Raw genomic sequence first — 17,784 nt, forward strand, 5'->3', positions numbered from 1 at the left:
ATGATGGCGGACGCTTAACTCCTGAGCTCCGCTCATCCCCAGCCTGCCCAGCCCTTTCGATCTCCACCATCAGCCTCTCTACACTCCGGGTGAGCCGTAAAAGCTCCGCACCTGGCCCAGCATCTCAGAGGGATACAATGGGGAAGATCGGGGGCTGGAAGCCCCCCTCCCCTTCGCCTCAAGATCCGCGGTCCTCACCACTCCAGCGCTTCCTCTCTAGGCCGCAATCCCTGGCCTCGAGTACCGCTGCGAGTCCGAGGAAGAGCTCCGGACCCCCAGCGGTGACGGGAGGTACTGCAGCTCCCTCTTCTATGGAGCAGCTGGCAACATCCGCATATATAATTCCCCAGATGCAGGATTCTACGCAACATCACTGCTACTATATCTGCTGAAGTTGGGAAATTGGCTTTGGATCTTAGGGAGGAAATAGCCCAGATCGGAGACCGAGTGGATCAATTAGAGAATAAGTTTGATGAATTGGTGCAATACGTTCATGTTTTGGAGGAAGGCAATGCGTATCTGAAGCATTCCATGTCTCAAATGCAGCTCTATCAAGAAGATTTGGAAAACCGGGAACGCCGCCAGAACATCCGTATTTGCGATATGTCCAAATCAATTGTTGATTCTCAACTCCACCGACATCGAATCGAAGGTCTCCTTTCGTTTTGCCTCAAGGTTTTTTTTCCCAATCCTACTCAGCTTTTGACCCTTCTGGGAAGGCTGGAGTGGCAATTTTGATTTGGACACACTGCTCCCTTCGGGTCGTTTCCTTCAAGGTCAACCAATGAGGTTGTTTCATTATTTTGGAATGTATACTTAGTGACACTCCCCTTGTCTTGTTGAATTTGTACGCCCCAAATACGGGTCAATTGCAGTTTCTTTCCCATACAAATGCCAAATTAGATTCCTTTTCTACTCCACATGTGATTATTGGGGGTGATTTTAATTTCATCATTTCCCCCCATAAAGACAGGAAGGTTCTCCTCGAGTCCACTCCTTCAAAGCGGCAATGTTCCTCTTCAAAATCTTTTTCGCAAAATGATAAGGGAGCATCATCTCTTTGACACCTGGCAGATTAGACACCCTCTCCACAAACAGTTTACTTTCTAGTCCACCCCTCATCGTAGCTTTTCCCGTCTGGATAATTTCTTCATCTACGCCCCATTGCTCCCTCTCCTGGTTTCATCTGAAATCAATCCTATCATGTGGTCCGACCACGCCTCCCTAACTCTGAAGCTTTTTTCCCTAACGTTATGCCTAAAGCATGCCACTGGCGGCAACTCATTGAGACCTTTCTAACTACGGACCATCTCAGGGACGAGCTTTCTCAAGGACTAGATATGTATTTTCGCCACAATGTTGGCTCAGTAACCTCTACTTCGACTGTGTAGGAAGCCCATAAGGCGGTATTTTGGGGACTTTGTATCTCTATGGGATCTCGTTTGAAAAAATCCTCGGCGAGTGCCAAGGCTTCCCTCATTCGCCAATTATCTTCGGCTGAATGTCGATTACTAGCAAAAGTCTATTTCTGGGCTTCATAAGGTGACCACTCTTCGTGACCAAATCAAGGCCCTCTATTCATGTAAGTCTGCACAATTCCTCCTCGGGTCAAGCAGAAATTCTACGAATTTTCTAAGAAACCTCATCGTATGCTCGTTAATCAATCTCCCTCTACGATGCCAGACCATCTAATCCAACCAAATGGGACCCTACCTATGACCCCCATGTAATGGTCCTTATTTTTTGCTCATACTATGAGAATCTCTACAATCGTTTGACCACAGATTTCCATCCCCCCCCCCTCACAAAAATGTCCTTTTGATAGTTTTTTTGATCCCTCATCGTTACCGAGGCTATCACCTTCTGACATTTCGGCCTTTAATGCTGACATCTCATCTGAGGAATTATTCAACACAGTCAAACATCTCCCCTCCCGCAAAACTCCGGGACCAGATGGACTGCCCTTTTCTTATTATAAGACCGTCATTGGTACTCTGGCCCCTCACATTCTTTCTCTTTACCAAGATTTTTTCAAAGGCATTACATCGCTGACTTCTCCCGTGCGTATATCTATGTTATCCCCAAACCTGACAAAGACCATTGTATCCTAGATAACTATCGTCCCATTGATCTACTAAACTCTGGTTACAAGATCTTCACTAAGATCTTGGCCAACAGGCTGTCTAGACTCATCTCCAAGCTCATGCACAGAGATCAAGTAGGTTTTGTGTCTGCCAGACATGCTGCGGATAACACCAGGAGATCTATTGATCTGGTTGACCTGGTTAACTGATCTTCAATCCCTACTATATTATTGAGTTGAGAAGCTCAAAAAGGCTTTGACCGCCTCAGCTGGCCCTACATGTTTATGATCTTGGAGATGTTTGGCTTCTGGGGCCCGTTTGTGGCAGCCTTGAAGGTCCTTTATTCCTCCCCCTCTTCGCAGGTCAGATTGGCCTCCTTCCTTTCACCCCCTTTTCAGATGTCGAATGGTACGCAACAAGGATGTCCACTTTCCCCTTATTATTTATTCTCTGTCTGAAGCCGCTAGCTTGTGCCATCCAGTTCAACCCCCGATATAGGAGGGATACATTCCCATGGTCATGAGTACAAACTATCCCTGTTTGCAGATGACATCCTCCTCACACTCTCGAACTCTCATACCTCCCTACCGGTCTACATAAGATTTTACGACAGTTTGGGGCCCTGTCAGGCTACAAAGTCAATACATCCAAAACTGAAGCACTCCCACTACACATCCCACCCCTTGTTTTATCTTCCCTCCAAGAGTCCTTCCCTTACAGATGATGCACCCACTCTTTAAAATATCTGGGTACTAACCTTAATTCCTCCTACCATTCTATATATGAGGCTAATTTCCCTCCCCCTATTTATATCTATTTCTCACTCCTTGCAATTTTGAAATACCCTACATATTTCCTTCCTTGGACACGTCAATGTAATAAAAAATGACTGTGCTGCCCAAACTCCTGTATTTATTTGCGACTCTTCCCGTTCCCATTCCTATGTCCAAACTACGCTCCCTCCAGAAATCCCTCTTACATTTCATTTGGCATAACAAGCGTCATAGAATCGCACGTACTGTACTACTCTCCCTGCGTTTTAGGGGGGGCTTAGAGGCACCGAATATAGTGACCTATTATTATGCTACCCACCTTCGTTTTCTTATGTCATGGTCCACCCACTACCCCCCAACATATGGACTGAGATTGAATCTTTGCAATTAACTCCGACTCATCCATGCTCCCTCCTTTGGTCGACGTCGGATGTTGCTTCTTTTTGTCATCTCTCCCTTGGTCCCGTGCAATTTTCCCTGACTGTTTGGCAGAAATTTAAGGCTAAATTTGCACTGGCCTCCGATTGTTATCCACTAACCAATATTCTTTTTAATCCCAATCTCCCAGATAGTCTGGCAGTGTCCCAAGTTCTCCCTTGGGTCGCAACCGACCTACGCCACTTGGTACACCCTGTAACACGGAAGCTACAACCATTCTTGGACCTCCAGAAAAAAGATCTCCTACCTTCCCAACATCTTTTTCTCTACCATATCACCCTCATTGACCCTTGGGAAGCCCACTCCCATTGAACGTTTATAAATACAGGGCCCACATCAAATCGGTATCATCTCTAATACATATAAACTCCTTATGGACACGTCCTCCTTATCTAATGACACTCATTACATGAACAAGTGGTCCCAGTTTTTACAATGTGACATTGATCTGACACTGTGGAAAAAAATTTGGGAAAACGCACCTAGATCCTCTGTTTGCGTGGTTTATAAGGAAAATACATACAAAATGATGATGTTGTGGTACAAAACGCCTGAGCTACACTCGGGAATACCTTGCAGCGTTGCTTCGGGATCTCTTCTTCACTTACCCTGTCCTTCGCTCCCACGATGTCCCCCCTGCAGTGTCCCCGGCAATGTCCTCCGGCCGATGCCGGCATCTGTCTTCTTGATTCTGTTCCCTGCGACATCAGGACATGCGGGGACGGAACGGCGGGAAATTGAAAAATGTCACAAAGTGACATTCACTAAATACACTAAAATCACATAGTAAATCATTACTGTATCAAAGCATTTCACATACATTTTGTCCCTAGTGCTTTGTCCTGTGCCCTGCCTGCATTTTTACCGTTCTTTCTGCCTGGAAACTGAGAAATGTCCGTGGCGTCCAAAAAACATTCCTGTAGGTCAAAAGCGGTTTTAGACCAGCTAGAAAACAATGATAGTAAATTAGAACTACTTGCAGAATTGAGTGATAATGATTCGTGGGGAAATTCGTCATCAGACACTGAAAACGATTATTTCAAATTTCAGTGTTCTTGGTTTGATTATATTATTGAATTAAATGTATTATTATTATATTATTTTTTATGATTATTTATTAAATTATAATTTATGATTTCGTGTTTCAAATTTTAACATACCCGGGATGTTTACTAGACTCTTGTTCGGACAGATTTCAGTGAGTTATTCCTCAAAATTACAGGCCTACAATAAAAAAATACATATTTCCATGCAAAAAAATGTACCACTTTGAGCACAGAAATACTGACATAATCAGACCGCTAGGGAGGCTACAATTATTGCTGATGTAAGACAGATGGAATATTTGACTGCTCTACATGCTTGTTCGATTGCTGTGTTTGAGGCAGTATGGAATCCATGGGAAGTCTTTATTTCTTCTCAACCTGCCCAAAATGTACGGTTTTGGCTGCTTCTCTACTGTTATTTTGTGACATTTTATGTTCTGTAGCCTTGCAGATTTGTACCATCGATGTGCTTCTTTCTCTTGTTTCTCTTTCATATGTGATGTATACATGTGAAAATCAATAAAAACTTAATTATAAAAAAAATTTAAAAAAAAAATAGAAAAAAAAAATTTAAATTATTACTTTTTTTTTTTTTACATGCTTTCACCAGTCAGTGTCCCTGATCACCACCACACCAGTTATATAATCACGCTGTACTGGACTGGTGACAATATGTAAAAAACAAAAAAAAAATTGTGATTTTTTTTTTTTCTCCAATCTCTACATTTTCCAAAAAATTGTAACAAAAAGTTACAACCTCCAAATAACTCACCATGCCTCTTACTAAATACTTTGGACTGTCTATTTTCCAAAAATGGGTAATTTGGGGGGTATTTATACTATGCTTGCGATTTTGGGCCTCAAGAAATGAGGTTGGCCATCAGTACATTGATTGATTGTCAGATATATATACCATGGTTTGTGGACTCTATAACTTTCCTACAGATTAAATAAAATACATTAATTTGGGGTATTTTCACCTAAGAAATGTAGCAGAATACAGTTTGTCCTAAATTAATGAAGAAATGTTATTTATTTGCAAGCATTTATAACAAAACAGAAGAAAAAGATTTTTTTCAAAAGTTTTTTTTTTTTTTGTTTATTTAATAAAAAACTCAGTGGTAATTAAATACCACCAAAAGAAAGCTCTATTTGTGTGAAAAAAAATTCTAAACTGTATTTGCTATAAGCAAGCATTTAACTGAATTAAATCAATTCATTCAAGGTTTTTTTTTGTGATTAGCTGTGATTAGCCACAGCTAATCACAAGACACAGATGGCTGTGATTGGCCCAGTCTGCTACTACTGTGACCAATAACATCTAGTGACATAATTGTATACAATGGATGGTATGAAAGGAAGCCATCCATAGTTTCCAATTGTCATGTTTGGCCACAGCAGGTCACATGGTACTGGCAACAGACCGGTACACAGATCTGTCATTGGCTGCATCCGAGCTACACAGCTGGTGACAGATTGCTCCACAGCACGGCCCTGCTCGAGGCACGATCCGAGAAGCATGTCATATGATGCCCACCCGGATCGACGTGAGTCCTGCTTGGCCATCATTATGCTATGGGCCGGGCTAGAACAGGTTGAAGGATAGACATAATATCAACCAAAAATCCAGAAAAGGCATGATACAAATGTTATAAATTGAGTTGCAGTTCAGTGAGTAAAAATTATTTAATCCCCTACCAACCAACAATAATTCTGTCTCTGTCAGGGATCTCCTCGATCCCCGCCGCGATGGTCCCGGTGCAGGCGCAGTGCACCGCCCTGTGCAGGGACACGGGCACTAGGTCCGGGCCGGCCGCGGCGTTCAAGTTCGTGCATGCGCAGTAGAAGCCGCGGCCGCCTGCTGGGCACCAATGGCAGTGCAGGGCGGGATATTTAAATGGCCCTGAGCTGTCATTCAGTGCCTTCTGGTCTTTCCTGCATCCTGTGAATCTGCGAACCTGTGCCCTGTAAGTTATTGACCCGGATTGTACCTGACCTTGCTAATTTCTCCTGTCCTGACCCTTGCTTTGCCTGACCTCTCTCCTGGATGCCCCCTATTGGATTTGACCTGCTGTTGCTGACCTGGCGTGTGACCCGACCATTCTCTGCCCGCTGTCTTGTACCTTACCGTCCTCTCTGTTACCGACCCGGCCCCTCTGACCTTGCTCATCCATCCGTCCATCCCTCGCAGTGGGGTCTTCTGACCTCCTCATATCAGACTCTTTCCCGTGGGAGCCCTTGGCGCATACCACTACCACTGACGGACATACCCAGTAGCCACGACCTGGTCTCGGGGGGCTCCAAGTCCATCCCCACCATCAGGGGCCCTGGTGAACAAGCACCCTGGGACTTAGATTCCGTGCGCTGGGGACGCCTATTCAGTGGAGTGCTAGTGGTACCGCCGGGCGGTCCCTTACAGTCTCCCACAGACTGGCTATGTGCTCATGTGGTACACAGATTAGTCCAGTCAATTTAAGAAGGTGCTTTACGACAACTCATTATGTGTATAAAAGACACCTGTCCACAGAATCTCTTTCTTCCATTCAAACCTCATGAGCAAGACCAAAGAGCTGTCAGAGGACATCAGGGATAAAATTGTAAACCTGTACAAGACCATCAGCAAGAAGCTTGGTGAGAAGGAGGCAACTGTTAGAGCGAATGTTCGCAAATGGAAGAAATACAAAATAACCATTAATCGCCCTCCTCTGGAGATCCATGCAAGATTTCGCCTCATGGGGTTAGGATGTTCATGAGAAAAGTTTGGGATCAGCCCAGAACTACATGGGAGGAGCCTGTGAATGATCTCAAGGCAGTTGGGACCACAGTCACCAAAACCATTGGTAACACAATACGCTGCCATGATTCAGAGAAGGATTGGGAGAGGATTGCTGTGGCAAGACCAAAATTGAGCTCTTTGGCATTAACTTGACTCGTCATCTTTGGAGGATGAAAAATGCCGATTATGACCCTAAGAACACCATCCCTACAGTCAAGCATGGTGGTGGAAACATTATGCTTTGGGGCTGTTTCTCTGCTAAAGGTACAGGCCAACTTTGCTGCATTTAGGGGCCAATGGATGGGGCCATGTATTGTAAAATCTTGGATGAGAACCTTCCCTAAGCCAGAACAGTGAAGATGGGTCTTCCAAAATGACCCAAAACATACCGCCAAGTCAACAAAGGAGTGGTTCAAGAAGAAGCACATTAAGGCCATGGAGTGGCCTAGCCAGTCCAGACCTTAATCCTACTTTATAGAGGGAGCTGAAACTTTGAGTTGCCAAGTGACAGCCAAGAAACCTTAAGGATTTAGAGAAGATCTGTGTGGATCACAGAGTGGACCAAAATCCCTCCTGAGATGTGTGCAAACCTGGTAACCAACTACAAGAAATGTCTTACCTCTATGCTTGCCAACAAGGGTTTCTCCACCAAGTACTAAGTCATGTTTTGCTTCGGGATCAAATACTTATTTTATTCACTGAACTGCAACTCCGTTTATAACATTTGTGTCATGTGTTTTTTCTTGATTTATGGTTGACATTCTGTTTTTATCATTTAAAGTACACCTATGATAAAAAAAATGATAGACCCTTAATTTTTTGGTAATTGGGCAAACTTCAAAATCTGCAGGAAATCAAATAATTATTTTCCCCACTGTAAGTCTAATGTAGCGGTGAGCATTCACTTTACACAGATATATGATGATCCTAATACACTGATGGTGGGCTGATGAATGTATGAACACAAACGCTTGTGGGAATTACTGGACATTGACACAATGTATTGTATTGAGTACTGATATAATATTGTATGATTTCTGTATTGCATGTTTTTGTTTTGATTGCAGAACTGGGATTGTGGTATCAGTTTTACATAAACATTCACAGTTGTGGTCATTTTATTTGCAGCACTGTGACCTTGGGTTCACACAATAAATTAATCATCTTTGAAGTTTTTCATTTTTACAGCACTGGGACTTTTCGTCCACATATTAATTGAATAATTCTATAAGTGGCATATTATTTACATGTATGTGCATCCCTGGGTTTGTGGATTCACTGCTAACTGCTAATAACGTAGGTTGGGCATTACTTGTACTATTTTTTTTATTTTATTTTTTTTAGACAAGTACTATACCATTTTTGTTTTGAGTTCTGCTGAAATCAATAGTTGATTAATCTTGAAATTCAGTTCCCTCCATTTTCCACACTAATAGGCAAAGGATTGTAAAACAAAGGGCACGGGGAACAGAGCACTGACAGGGGCACATCTGTAGGATGTACTACAGCAAAATTTAATTTACATAGAAAAAAAATACCATTTAAATTGTTAGCTGGTGAATTACATTTCCTGCTTGCTTTTTTTGTTGTTCCTTGGAAAAAAAAAAAAAAAAACAGCATGGGAACCCCCCAAATTACTGCTTGGTGTGAATTACCATATTTGCTCAGGGACATCAAGAGGAAGTGAGGGGTGACATCATTGACCAGATATGGTCATGGTTATATTTGGTCACTGATGGCATAAGTGATATCCCACCCTTTTTTACATTCAGCGGCAGGTCCAGGAGCTGTAATTTGTGGTGAGCAGTCATCAGATAAGTCTGCAGGTCGACCTATTTTTTTTTTTGTGGGTTAGTGGGCGTTGTTCATTATGACTAATGTAGATCTTAACTATTGTTTTACAACCCCAGTTCCAAAATAGTTGGGACACTGTGTAAAATTTACATAGTGCAAACAGAATGCAATGATTTGCAAATTTCATAAACTCATATTTTATTCACAATAGAAAATAGAAAACATTTTAATTTTTAAATTGATGGCAGCAAAACTTCTCAAGAAAGTTGGGACAAGGCAACAAAAAGCTGGCATAGTAAGTGGTTTTAACAAAGAAGATCTGGAAGAACATTTTGAAACTAATTAGGATCATTGGCAACAGGTCAGTAACATGACTGGTTATAAAAAGAGCATCTTAGAGTGTCAGAGGGGGTTATTTACTAAAACTGGAGAGTGCAAAATCTGGTGCAGCTCTGTATAGAAACCAATCAGCTTCTAGGTTTTATTGCCAAGGCTTAATTGAGCAAGCTGAAGTTAGAAGCTGATTGGCTACTATGCACAGCTGCTCCTGATTCTGAGTACACCGGCTTTAGTAAATTTTCTCCAGAGTGTCTCTGAAGTAAAGGTGGGCAGAGGTTTGGCTGCATCCAAAAGTTGTCAAACTATTTCAGAATAACATTCTTCAACATAATATTGCAAAGTGTAAGCCAACCTCCCTGCAAGGTATACTCATACATCCATGTCTCTTCAATGCCTCCTGATTCAGTTGGAGCCCTGTTGAAGATTCTAGGTGGAGCAATAGGGATTCTCTGTATTGGGGAGCATGTGACTTCCCCATGTGATAATGACTTTATCCTTCTGGGTAAGCTCCGATGCCAGATTTCTACAGCAGAGAGGGAGCACAGAAGTGTCCAGCTTGGAGGATTGACCTTTAAGCTGTCCATGGACAAACAAAATTGTTTGTTTTTATGTTTAATGTATTATCACACTGTGAAATTGGATAGGCTTCTACAATTTTGTAACCCTATTTATAATATAAAAGTATGGAAAACGTGTCTATGATTGTCAGCGCCATCTTGTGGCCAATATGTAGTATATTTTCTCACTGAGATATTTCAGAAAACTTTACTTCATTTTGACCACTAAATAGAATTTACGATCTGGGAATTAATCTACGACATAAATTTTCATCCAGTCTGCACGAATGTGTGCGACATATATCCCTAAGTGTATTTTATTTTTTGTACATAGATATACAACTTGTCTTTGTTGTATAAACCCACATCTAAATGTGTGTTTTCAAAGCTAGAATATTCTGTGTCTTCTGGTTCACTAAGCTTTTGTATTTTATTAATGTTTTTATCTATGCATCTTTAGGGCCTGAAAGGAGATTCTGTATTAGGTCCACAAGGTCCACCTGGAGTGCCTGGTCTTCCAGGATCTCCTGGATATGGTATAATGGGTCCACCGGGACCACCAGGGCCACCTGGGCCACCTTCACTATTAGGATCAGGTATGTCATCTATACCATATTTAGTATCCAAAAGCTTTCTGTTTGTTATCCAAAATGGGGAGATGATTGAGAAATATCATTCTTTTTTTTATTAATAAGGTTACAAATGATATACAGATGGATAGACATTTTTTAACAACAGGGGCTCACCTGTATGCTTTAAAGCATAAATTCACCTTTGGGAACATGTTCCACCCATTTTTAGGGAGGAACATGTAACGTGTTCCTGATCCTGCAGCCGTCGCCCGTTGTCCAGCCCTCCCAGTGACAGAAGTACAAGGAGAAGTTCCCCGTACTAGCTGGCAGATTTCAAAAACAGTGCGGCCGCATGGGGCTTCACCCACACAACCGCATCATTCATTCATTCTGTGACAAGTCCCGACAACCTTCCGACAACCTTAGCGGCTGACAGCTTGTAGTCCTCAATGAACTACCTCAGCACTGTGGTAGTTCATTGATTCTTCCTGTCAGCAAGTATCGGCTTGCCTGTATGGGATGTATGAGCAAGCAGATACACTGACAGTGTGCAGGAGACCTGCATGGCATCAGCGATCTGATCGCTGGTGCAATGCTTTACAGGCTCCTAACACAAAAAATAATAAATGCACGTTTTTTTACCTACCAAAAAAAGTGCATGTATTTTGTGGAAAGGGGAACTTATACTTTAAATTGAACATGTTTGTGTACAAAAACAAACAAGGGCGCACTCCCATCGTGCATTAACGTGGTATACCACGTATTTATTGAAAAATTGTAGATATATACTCACAAACCAAAAGGGATAAAAACATAACAGGTGATCCATAAAGACAGTCCAATGGATTCAAACACCCTATAAGGGATAGGCTAACGCGTTTTGGGAGATGAACCCCCTTCCTCAGAGCTAAAATGTAGACCTGCTAGTCCAACTTATGTAGGCCAATAAGTGATGAAAAGAAATGGACACACACCCCCTTTCCCACACACACAACTGACCGCCCAATCAAGGAACAGCCAATCAAAAAAAAAAAAAAAGTCTGTTTTTATCCCTTTTGGTTTGTGAGTATATACAGTTGCAAGAAAAAGTATGTGAACCCCTTGGGATTACGTGGAGTTTTGCATGAATTGGGCATAAAATGTGCTCTGAACGTCATCTAAGTCACAACAATAGAAGAACACAGTCTGCTGAACATAATACTACACAAACATTAGATGTTGCCATGGTTTAATTGCACATAACATGTAAACATTCACAGTGCAGGGAGGAAAAAGTATGTGAGGCCCTAGCTTAATGACTTCTCCCAGAGCTAATTGGAGCCAGGAGTGAGCCAACCTTGACTCCAATCAGTGTGATGATATTGGATGTGTTGCTGACAGCTGTCCTGCCCTTAAAAAACACACACCTGTTTTGGGTTTACTGGTTTCAAGAAGCACTGTCTGATGTGAACCATGCCTCGCAGAAAAGAGCTCTCAGAAGACCAGCGATCAAGAATTGTTGACTTGCATGAAGCTGGAAAGGGTTACAAAAGTATCTCCAAAAGCCTTGATGTTCATGTGTCCACGGTAAGACAGACTGTCTACAAATGGAGAAAGTTTAGCACTGTTGCTACTCTCCCTAGGCGTGGTCGTCCAGGAAAAATGACTGCAAGAGCACAGCGCAGAATGCTGCATGAGGTAAAGAAGAATCCCAGAGTGTCAGCTAAAGACCTACAGAAATCTCTGGCACATGCTAACATTTTTGTTGACACATCTACAATAAGGAAAACATTAAACAAGAATGGAGTACATGGGAGGACACCACGGAGGAAGCCATTGCTGTCCAAAAAGAATATTGCAGCACGTTTGAAGTTTGCAAAAGAGCACCTGGATGTTCCACAGCACTACTAGCAAAATATACTGTGGACAGATGAAACCAAGATTGAGTTGTTTGGGAAGAACACACAACACTATGTGTGGAGAAAAAAAGGCCCAGCACACCAACAGCACACCAACATCAAAACCTCATCCCCACTGTGAAACATGGCGGAGGGAGCATCATGGTTTGGGGCTGCTTTTCTGCCTCAGGGCCTGGACGGATTGTTGTCATTGATGGGAAAATGAATTCCAGAGTTTATCAAGACATTTTGCAGGAAAACGTACGACCATCTGTCCGCCAACTGAAGCTCCGCAGAGGATGGGTGATGCAACAGGACAATGACCCAAAGCATACAAGTAATTCAACAAAACAATGGCTGCAACAGCACAGAATACGCCTTCTGGAGTGGCCCAGTCAGAGTCCTGACCTCAACCCGATTGAAATGCTGTGGCATGACCTTAAGAGAGCGATTCACACCAGACATCCCAAGAATATTGCTACACTGAAACAGTTTTGTGAAGAGGAGTGGTCCAAAATTACTCCAGATCGTTGTGCAGGTCTGATCTGCAACTACAGGAAACGTTTGGTTGAGGTTATTGCTGCCAAAGGAGGGTCAACCAGTTATTAAGTCCAAAGGTTCACATACTTTTTCCTCCCTGCACTGTGAATGTTTACATGTTATGTGCAATTAAACCATGGCAACATCTAATGTTTGTGTAGTATTATGTTCAGCAGACTGTGTTCTTCTATTGCTGTGACTTAGATGACGTTCAGAGCACATTTTATGCCCAATTCATGCAAAACTCCACGTAATCCCAAGGGGTTCACATACTTTTTCTTGCAACTGTATCTACAATTTTTCAATAAATACGTGGTGTACCATTAATGCACGATAGGAGTGCGCCCTTGTTTGTTTTTGTTCACCATTACCTAGATTTCCCGATCTCTGAAGGGCCTCACCTCAACCTTTGGCATTCAGAATTTCCTTTAGTCTGCATGAAGATTTGAGCGCTGGTTTCGTTTTGTATCAGAAAAATATTCCACCATGTAGGTGTAATACAAATATTGCTACCAAGAAATGTTTTGGAAAAAGCAGCATACATGTAATATATAATATAAGTAGACACAAAACATAAGAAAGATTACTGTTCCATTCTGTAGATCACACCTGCCACACCAGAAGCCCAGACAAACTGAAAACATCTGAAGACAACAAAAACCTACATCTTTGGCCCCTTTCCCATGGGACAGACTGCAGCTATGATTCACTTGCTCAGCAGGGGATCTGTCTGCTGATCCCCGCTGAGCAGGCAGATGACAGATCCGTGACCACTCTGCTTATGCAGAGCAGACACAGACCTCTTTCCTCTATGGGGGGGGGGGGTCATATGTAATGGATATACAGTATGTAATCTATATGTATACAATCATACAGTGGGGCAAAAAAGTATTTAGTCAGCCACCAATTGTGCAAGTTCTCCCACTTAAAAAGATGAGAGAGGCCTGTAATTGGCATCATAGGTAGACCTCAACTATGAGAGACAAAATGAGAAAAAAAATCCAGACAATCACATTGGCTGATTTGGAAAGAATTTATTTGCAAATTGTGGTGGAAAATAAGTATTTGGTCACCTACAAACAAGCAAGATTTCTGGCTCTCACAGACCTGTACCTTCTTCTTTAAGAGGCTCCTCTGTCCTGCACTCATTACCTGTATCAATGGCACCTGTTTGAGGTTGTGGACAGGTGTGTTTTTTATACTGATAACAAGTTCAAACAGTCACACTCCAAACTCCACTATGGCGAAGACCAAAGAGCTGTCGAAGGACACCAGAAACAAAATTGTAGACCTGCACCAGGCTGGGAAGACTGAATCTGCTATAGGCAAGCAGCTTGGTGTGAACAAATCAACTGTGGGAGCAATAATTAGAAAATGGAAGACATACAAGACCACTGATAATCTCCCTCGATCTGGGGCTCCACGCAAGATCTCACCCCGTGGGGTCAAAATGATCACAAGAACGGTGAGCAAAAATCCCAGGACCATACGGGGGGACCTAGTGAATGACCTGCAGAGAGCTGGGACCAACATAACAAAGGCTACCATCAGTAACACACTACGCCACCAGGGACTCAGATCCTGCAGTGCCAGACGTGTCCCCCTGCTTAAGCCAGTACATGTCCGGGCCCGTCTGAAGTTTGCTAGAGAGCATTTGGATGATCCAGAAGAGGATTGGGAGAATGTCATATGGTCAGATGAAACCAAAATAGTGTTTGGTAGAAACACAACTTGTCGTGTTTGGAGGAGAGAGAATGCTGAGTTGCATCCAAAAAACACCATACCTACTGTGAAGCATGGGGGTGGCAACATCATGCTTTGGGGCTGTTTCTCCGCAAAGGGACCAGGATGACTGATCCATGTACAGGACAGAATTAATGGGGCCATGTATCGTGAGATTTTGAGTGCAAACCTCCTTCCATCAGCAACGGCATTGAAGATGAAACGTGGCTGGGTCTTCCAACATGACAATGATCCCAAACATATTGCCCGGGCAACAAAGGAGTGGCTTCGTAAGAAGCATTTCAAGGTCCTGGAGTGGCCTAGCCAGTCTCCAGATCTCAACCCCATAGAAAACCTTTGGAGGGAGTTGAAAGTCCGTGTTGCCCAGCGACAGCCCCAAAACATCACTGCTCTAGAGGAGATCTGCATGGAGGAATGGGCCAACATACCAGCAACAGTGTTTGCCAACCTTGTGAAGACTTACAGGAAAAGTTTGACCTCTGTCATTGCCAACAAAGGATATATAACAAAGTATTGAGATGAACTTTTGATATTGACCAAATACTTATTTTCCACCATAATTTGCAAATAAATTCTTTCCAAATCAGCCAATGTGATTGGATTTTTTTTCTCATTTTGTCTCTCATAGTTGAGGTCTACCTATGATGCCAATTACAGGCCTCTCTCATCTTTTTAAGTGGGAGAACTTGCACAATTGGTGGCTGACTAAATACTTTTTTGCCCTACTGTATGTTAGGCTTGTACTGACTAGCTAGATTCGGTACTAAGGAATTTTTGTATTGTTTGGGTATTGCCTTGCTTCCAGACACCTTCCATGTAATTTTGTGTTCTGAGAAGCTGCCATTTGCGCCTCCTTTCTAGTAGCAGCTTAAAAAACGCAAATGACAATTGCAGCACTCATATAAAATATAAAATATCTTGAAAAAAGTTCAACTTAAATGTGACTGTCCAAATTTGCAACAAACTGTCTTCAACCACTGTGATGAATGATTGCAAAAATGGGTGAGCGGAGGTTCACTCATTCGGTGTAAACATGTTTATCTGCATTTAGCTGCATCAAGCAATTGGGCATGTATTTATTTAATTGGCCAGAAAAGTAATTTATTCTGGCCATTAAAATAAAAGAAGCTCAGGTGCTAAACAATCTTAGCGCATAAGCACGTTTAGATGCATTTAGCGTTTTCTTCCTGACAAAACTCTCCTCTCTTGAACGTGCAAGTAATGCTTTTTTTCTGCTTCTAAAGACGCTGGCCTCTAAACTCCTGTGAATGCATGCATGGACACAGTCTAAAATATATGAGAGTTTAGAGGCAGGGGAAAAAAATACAACGCACACATGTTTCACGGGCGTTTTTGAGCACAAGTGTTCGTGAGGCCTTAGCCAGGGGCTCTGTTCATGATTGATGCATATTTTTGCCTATCAACCACTTGCCTACTGGGCACTTTTACCCCCCTTCCTGCCAGGCCAATATTCAGCTTTCAGAGCTGTAGCACTTTGAATGACAATTGTGCGATCATGCAACACTGTACCCAAACTAATTTTTTTTCTTTTTTTGAGACAAATAGAGCTTTCGTTTAGTATTCGTTAATCAGCATGGGGTTTTTTATTTTTTGCTAAACAAACAAAAAAATGACCAAAAATTTAAAAAAAAAAAGTTTTTCTCAGTTTCTGTTATAAAGTTTTGTAAGTGATTTTTCTCCTTCACTGATGTGTGCTGATGAGGCTGCACTGATGGGCACTAATAGGCTGCACTGATGAGGATGCACTGATATGTGGCACTGATAGGTGGAACTGATAGGCACTGATAGGCGACACTAATGGGCATAGACAGACAGCACTAATGGACACTGATAGGTGGCACTGATGGGCACTGACAGGCATCATTGATAGGCACTGACAAGTATCACTGAGGAGGCACTGATAGCCAGCACAGATGGGCACTGAAAGCCAGCACAGATGGGCACTGATGATGGGGCTACACTCATCATCAGGGCACTGATGATCAGTGCCTTGATGATTAGTCCTACAGGACATGTAGTTCTACAGGGCATCAGTGCCCTGATGATTACTGTAAATGTCCCCCTGAGAAATGCCAGGTAAGTCTCTCCTCTCCTCACATGCTGTCAGCATGAGAAGAGGACTGCCCATAACCGGCATTTACTATTTACACTGTGATCACTTGTGATTGGACACAGCTGGTCACATGGTAAAAGGCAGCTCTGATTGGCCCCTTACTTTGACACGTGATTAGCTGTGTCCGAAGGACACAGCGATCACAGATCACGCACAGCATGTGCCCCAAGGGGCGTGCGGGGGTGTGGTTCTGGGAGGACATCCATGGACGCCCTCCCAGAACTAGCCGACCGTACTGTAGCCCTCTTTTAGTGATAGCACGGTTGGGAAGTGGTTAACTGAAGAGCAGCATACTGATCAAAATCTTATATCCTTTGGTACCATTAATGACATATACATTTTCATATAAAGGTTAAAGTACAGCTATAGCAGCAGACTCTCCACCAATGACAGTATATCAATAAATACTAATCTTAAGGATGGTTATTTTAACATAGATCAAATACTTTAATTAAAAAAAACAATTTTTAGTTCTATATAAAATGTATAAAACAATACCTTCATTCACACAAAAATTTTATATAATTCCCATTTATGAGTTTTTCTTGGCAAACTGTTTTATGTAAGCTGTCATTTTAAGCTGTAGGGTAAACTGTGACAGTCTAGTCACAGATTAGAGTTATTTATAAAATCTTTTATGAACTTTTGAACTGTGAATTTCCTTTTTTTTGCTTTAGTACTGTAGTATTCATAAAAAGGGTGTGCTGGAAATTATTATTAAAAGTCCCATACAAAATGCACCATTGAGAGCTCTGTAATCAATCCCTAGGTCATACTGTTGCCCCAGGTGCTGGCTCCAAGCCTCCCACAGCTTGTCAAACTCAGCATATATAGCAAAAGCCACATGTTTCTGAAATTACACCATGGCACTTTGTAGCTAGCTTCTAAAAACACAGTCCCTGCCTTAGGACATTATCCTCTGACACATTTCCCTCCAATTGAGCTTAATCATAGAGGTAGGAGTGGGCAAGGCTGGAGGTCATTTATACCCGCCAGAAAAGTAAACAACAAAATCCAATCATGATCATAAATGTTACAAAACTTCAATACAGGCCAGCTGTCGTGATATAATGAGGGAGGGGAATAACTCAAAAGCATACAGTGGGGCAAA

General features: G+C 42.3%; 1 protein-coding gene across 3 annotated transcripts in view; it reads left to right on the top strand.

Annotated features, from left to right (window-relative positions):
- The window catches only part of COL15A1 (collagen type XV alpha 1 chain), a 1,471,644-nt gene that overhangs the window by 1,093,383 nt on the left and 360,477 nt on the right, over nucleotides 1-17,784 (top strand). For all 3 annotated transcript variants that reach the window (XM_089690361.1, XM_089690362.1, XM_089690363.1), the window contains one exon: nucleotides 10,268-10,403. In XM_089690361.1, the coding sequence (XP_089546487.1) occupies nucleotides 10,268-10,403 (136 nt within the window). The remainder of the gene's footprint in view (nucleotides 1-10,267; nucleotides 10,404-17,784) is intronic.

Source organism: Staurois parvus, unplaced genomic scaffold, assembly GCF_062004578.1.
Source record: "Staurois parvus isolate SC_StPar_1 unplaced genomic scaffold, SC_StPar_1.0 ptg000527l, whole genome shotgun sequence".
Lineage (NCBI taxonomy): Eukaryota > Metazoa > Chordata > Amphibia > Anura > Ranidae > Staurois > Staurois parvus.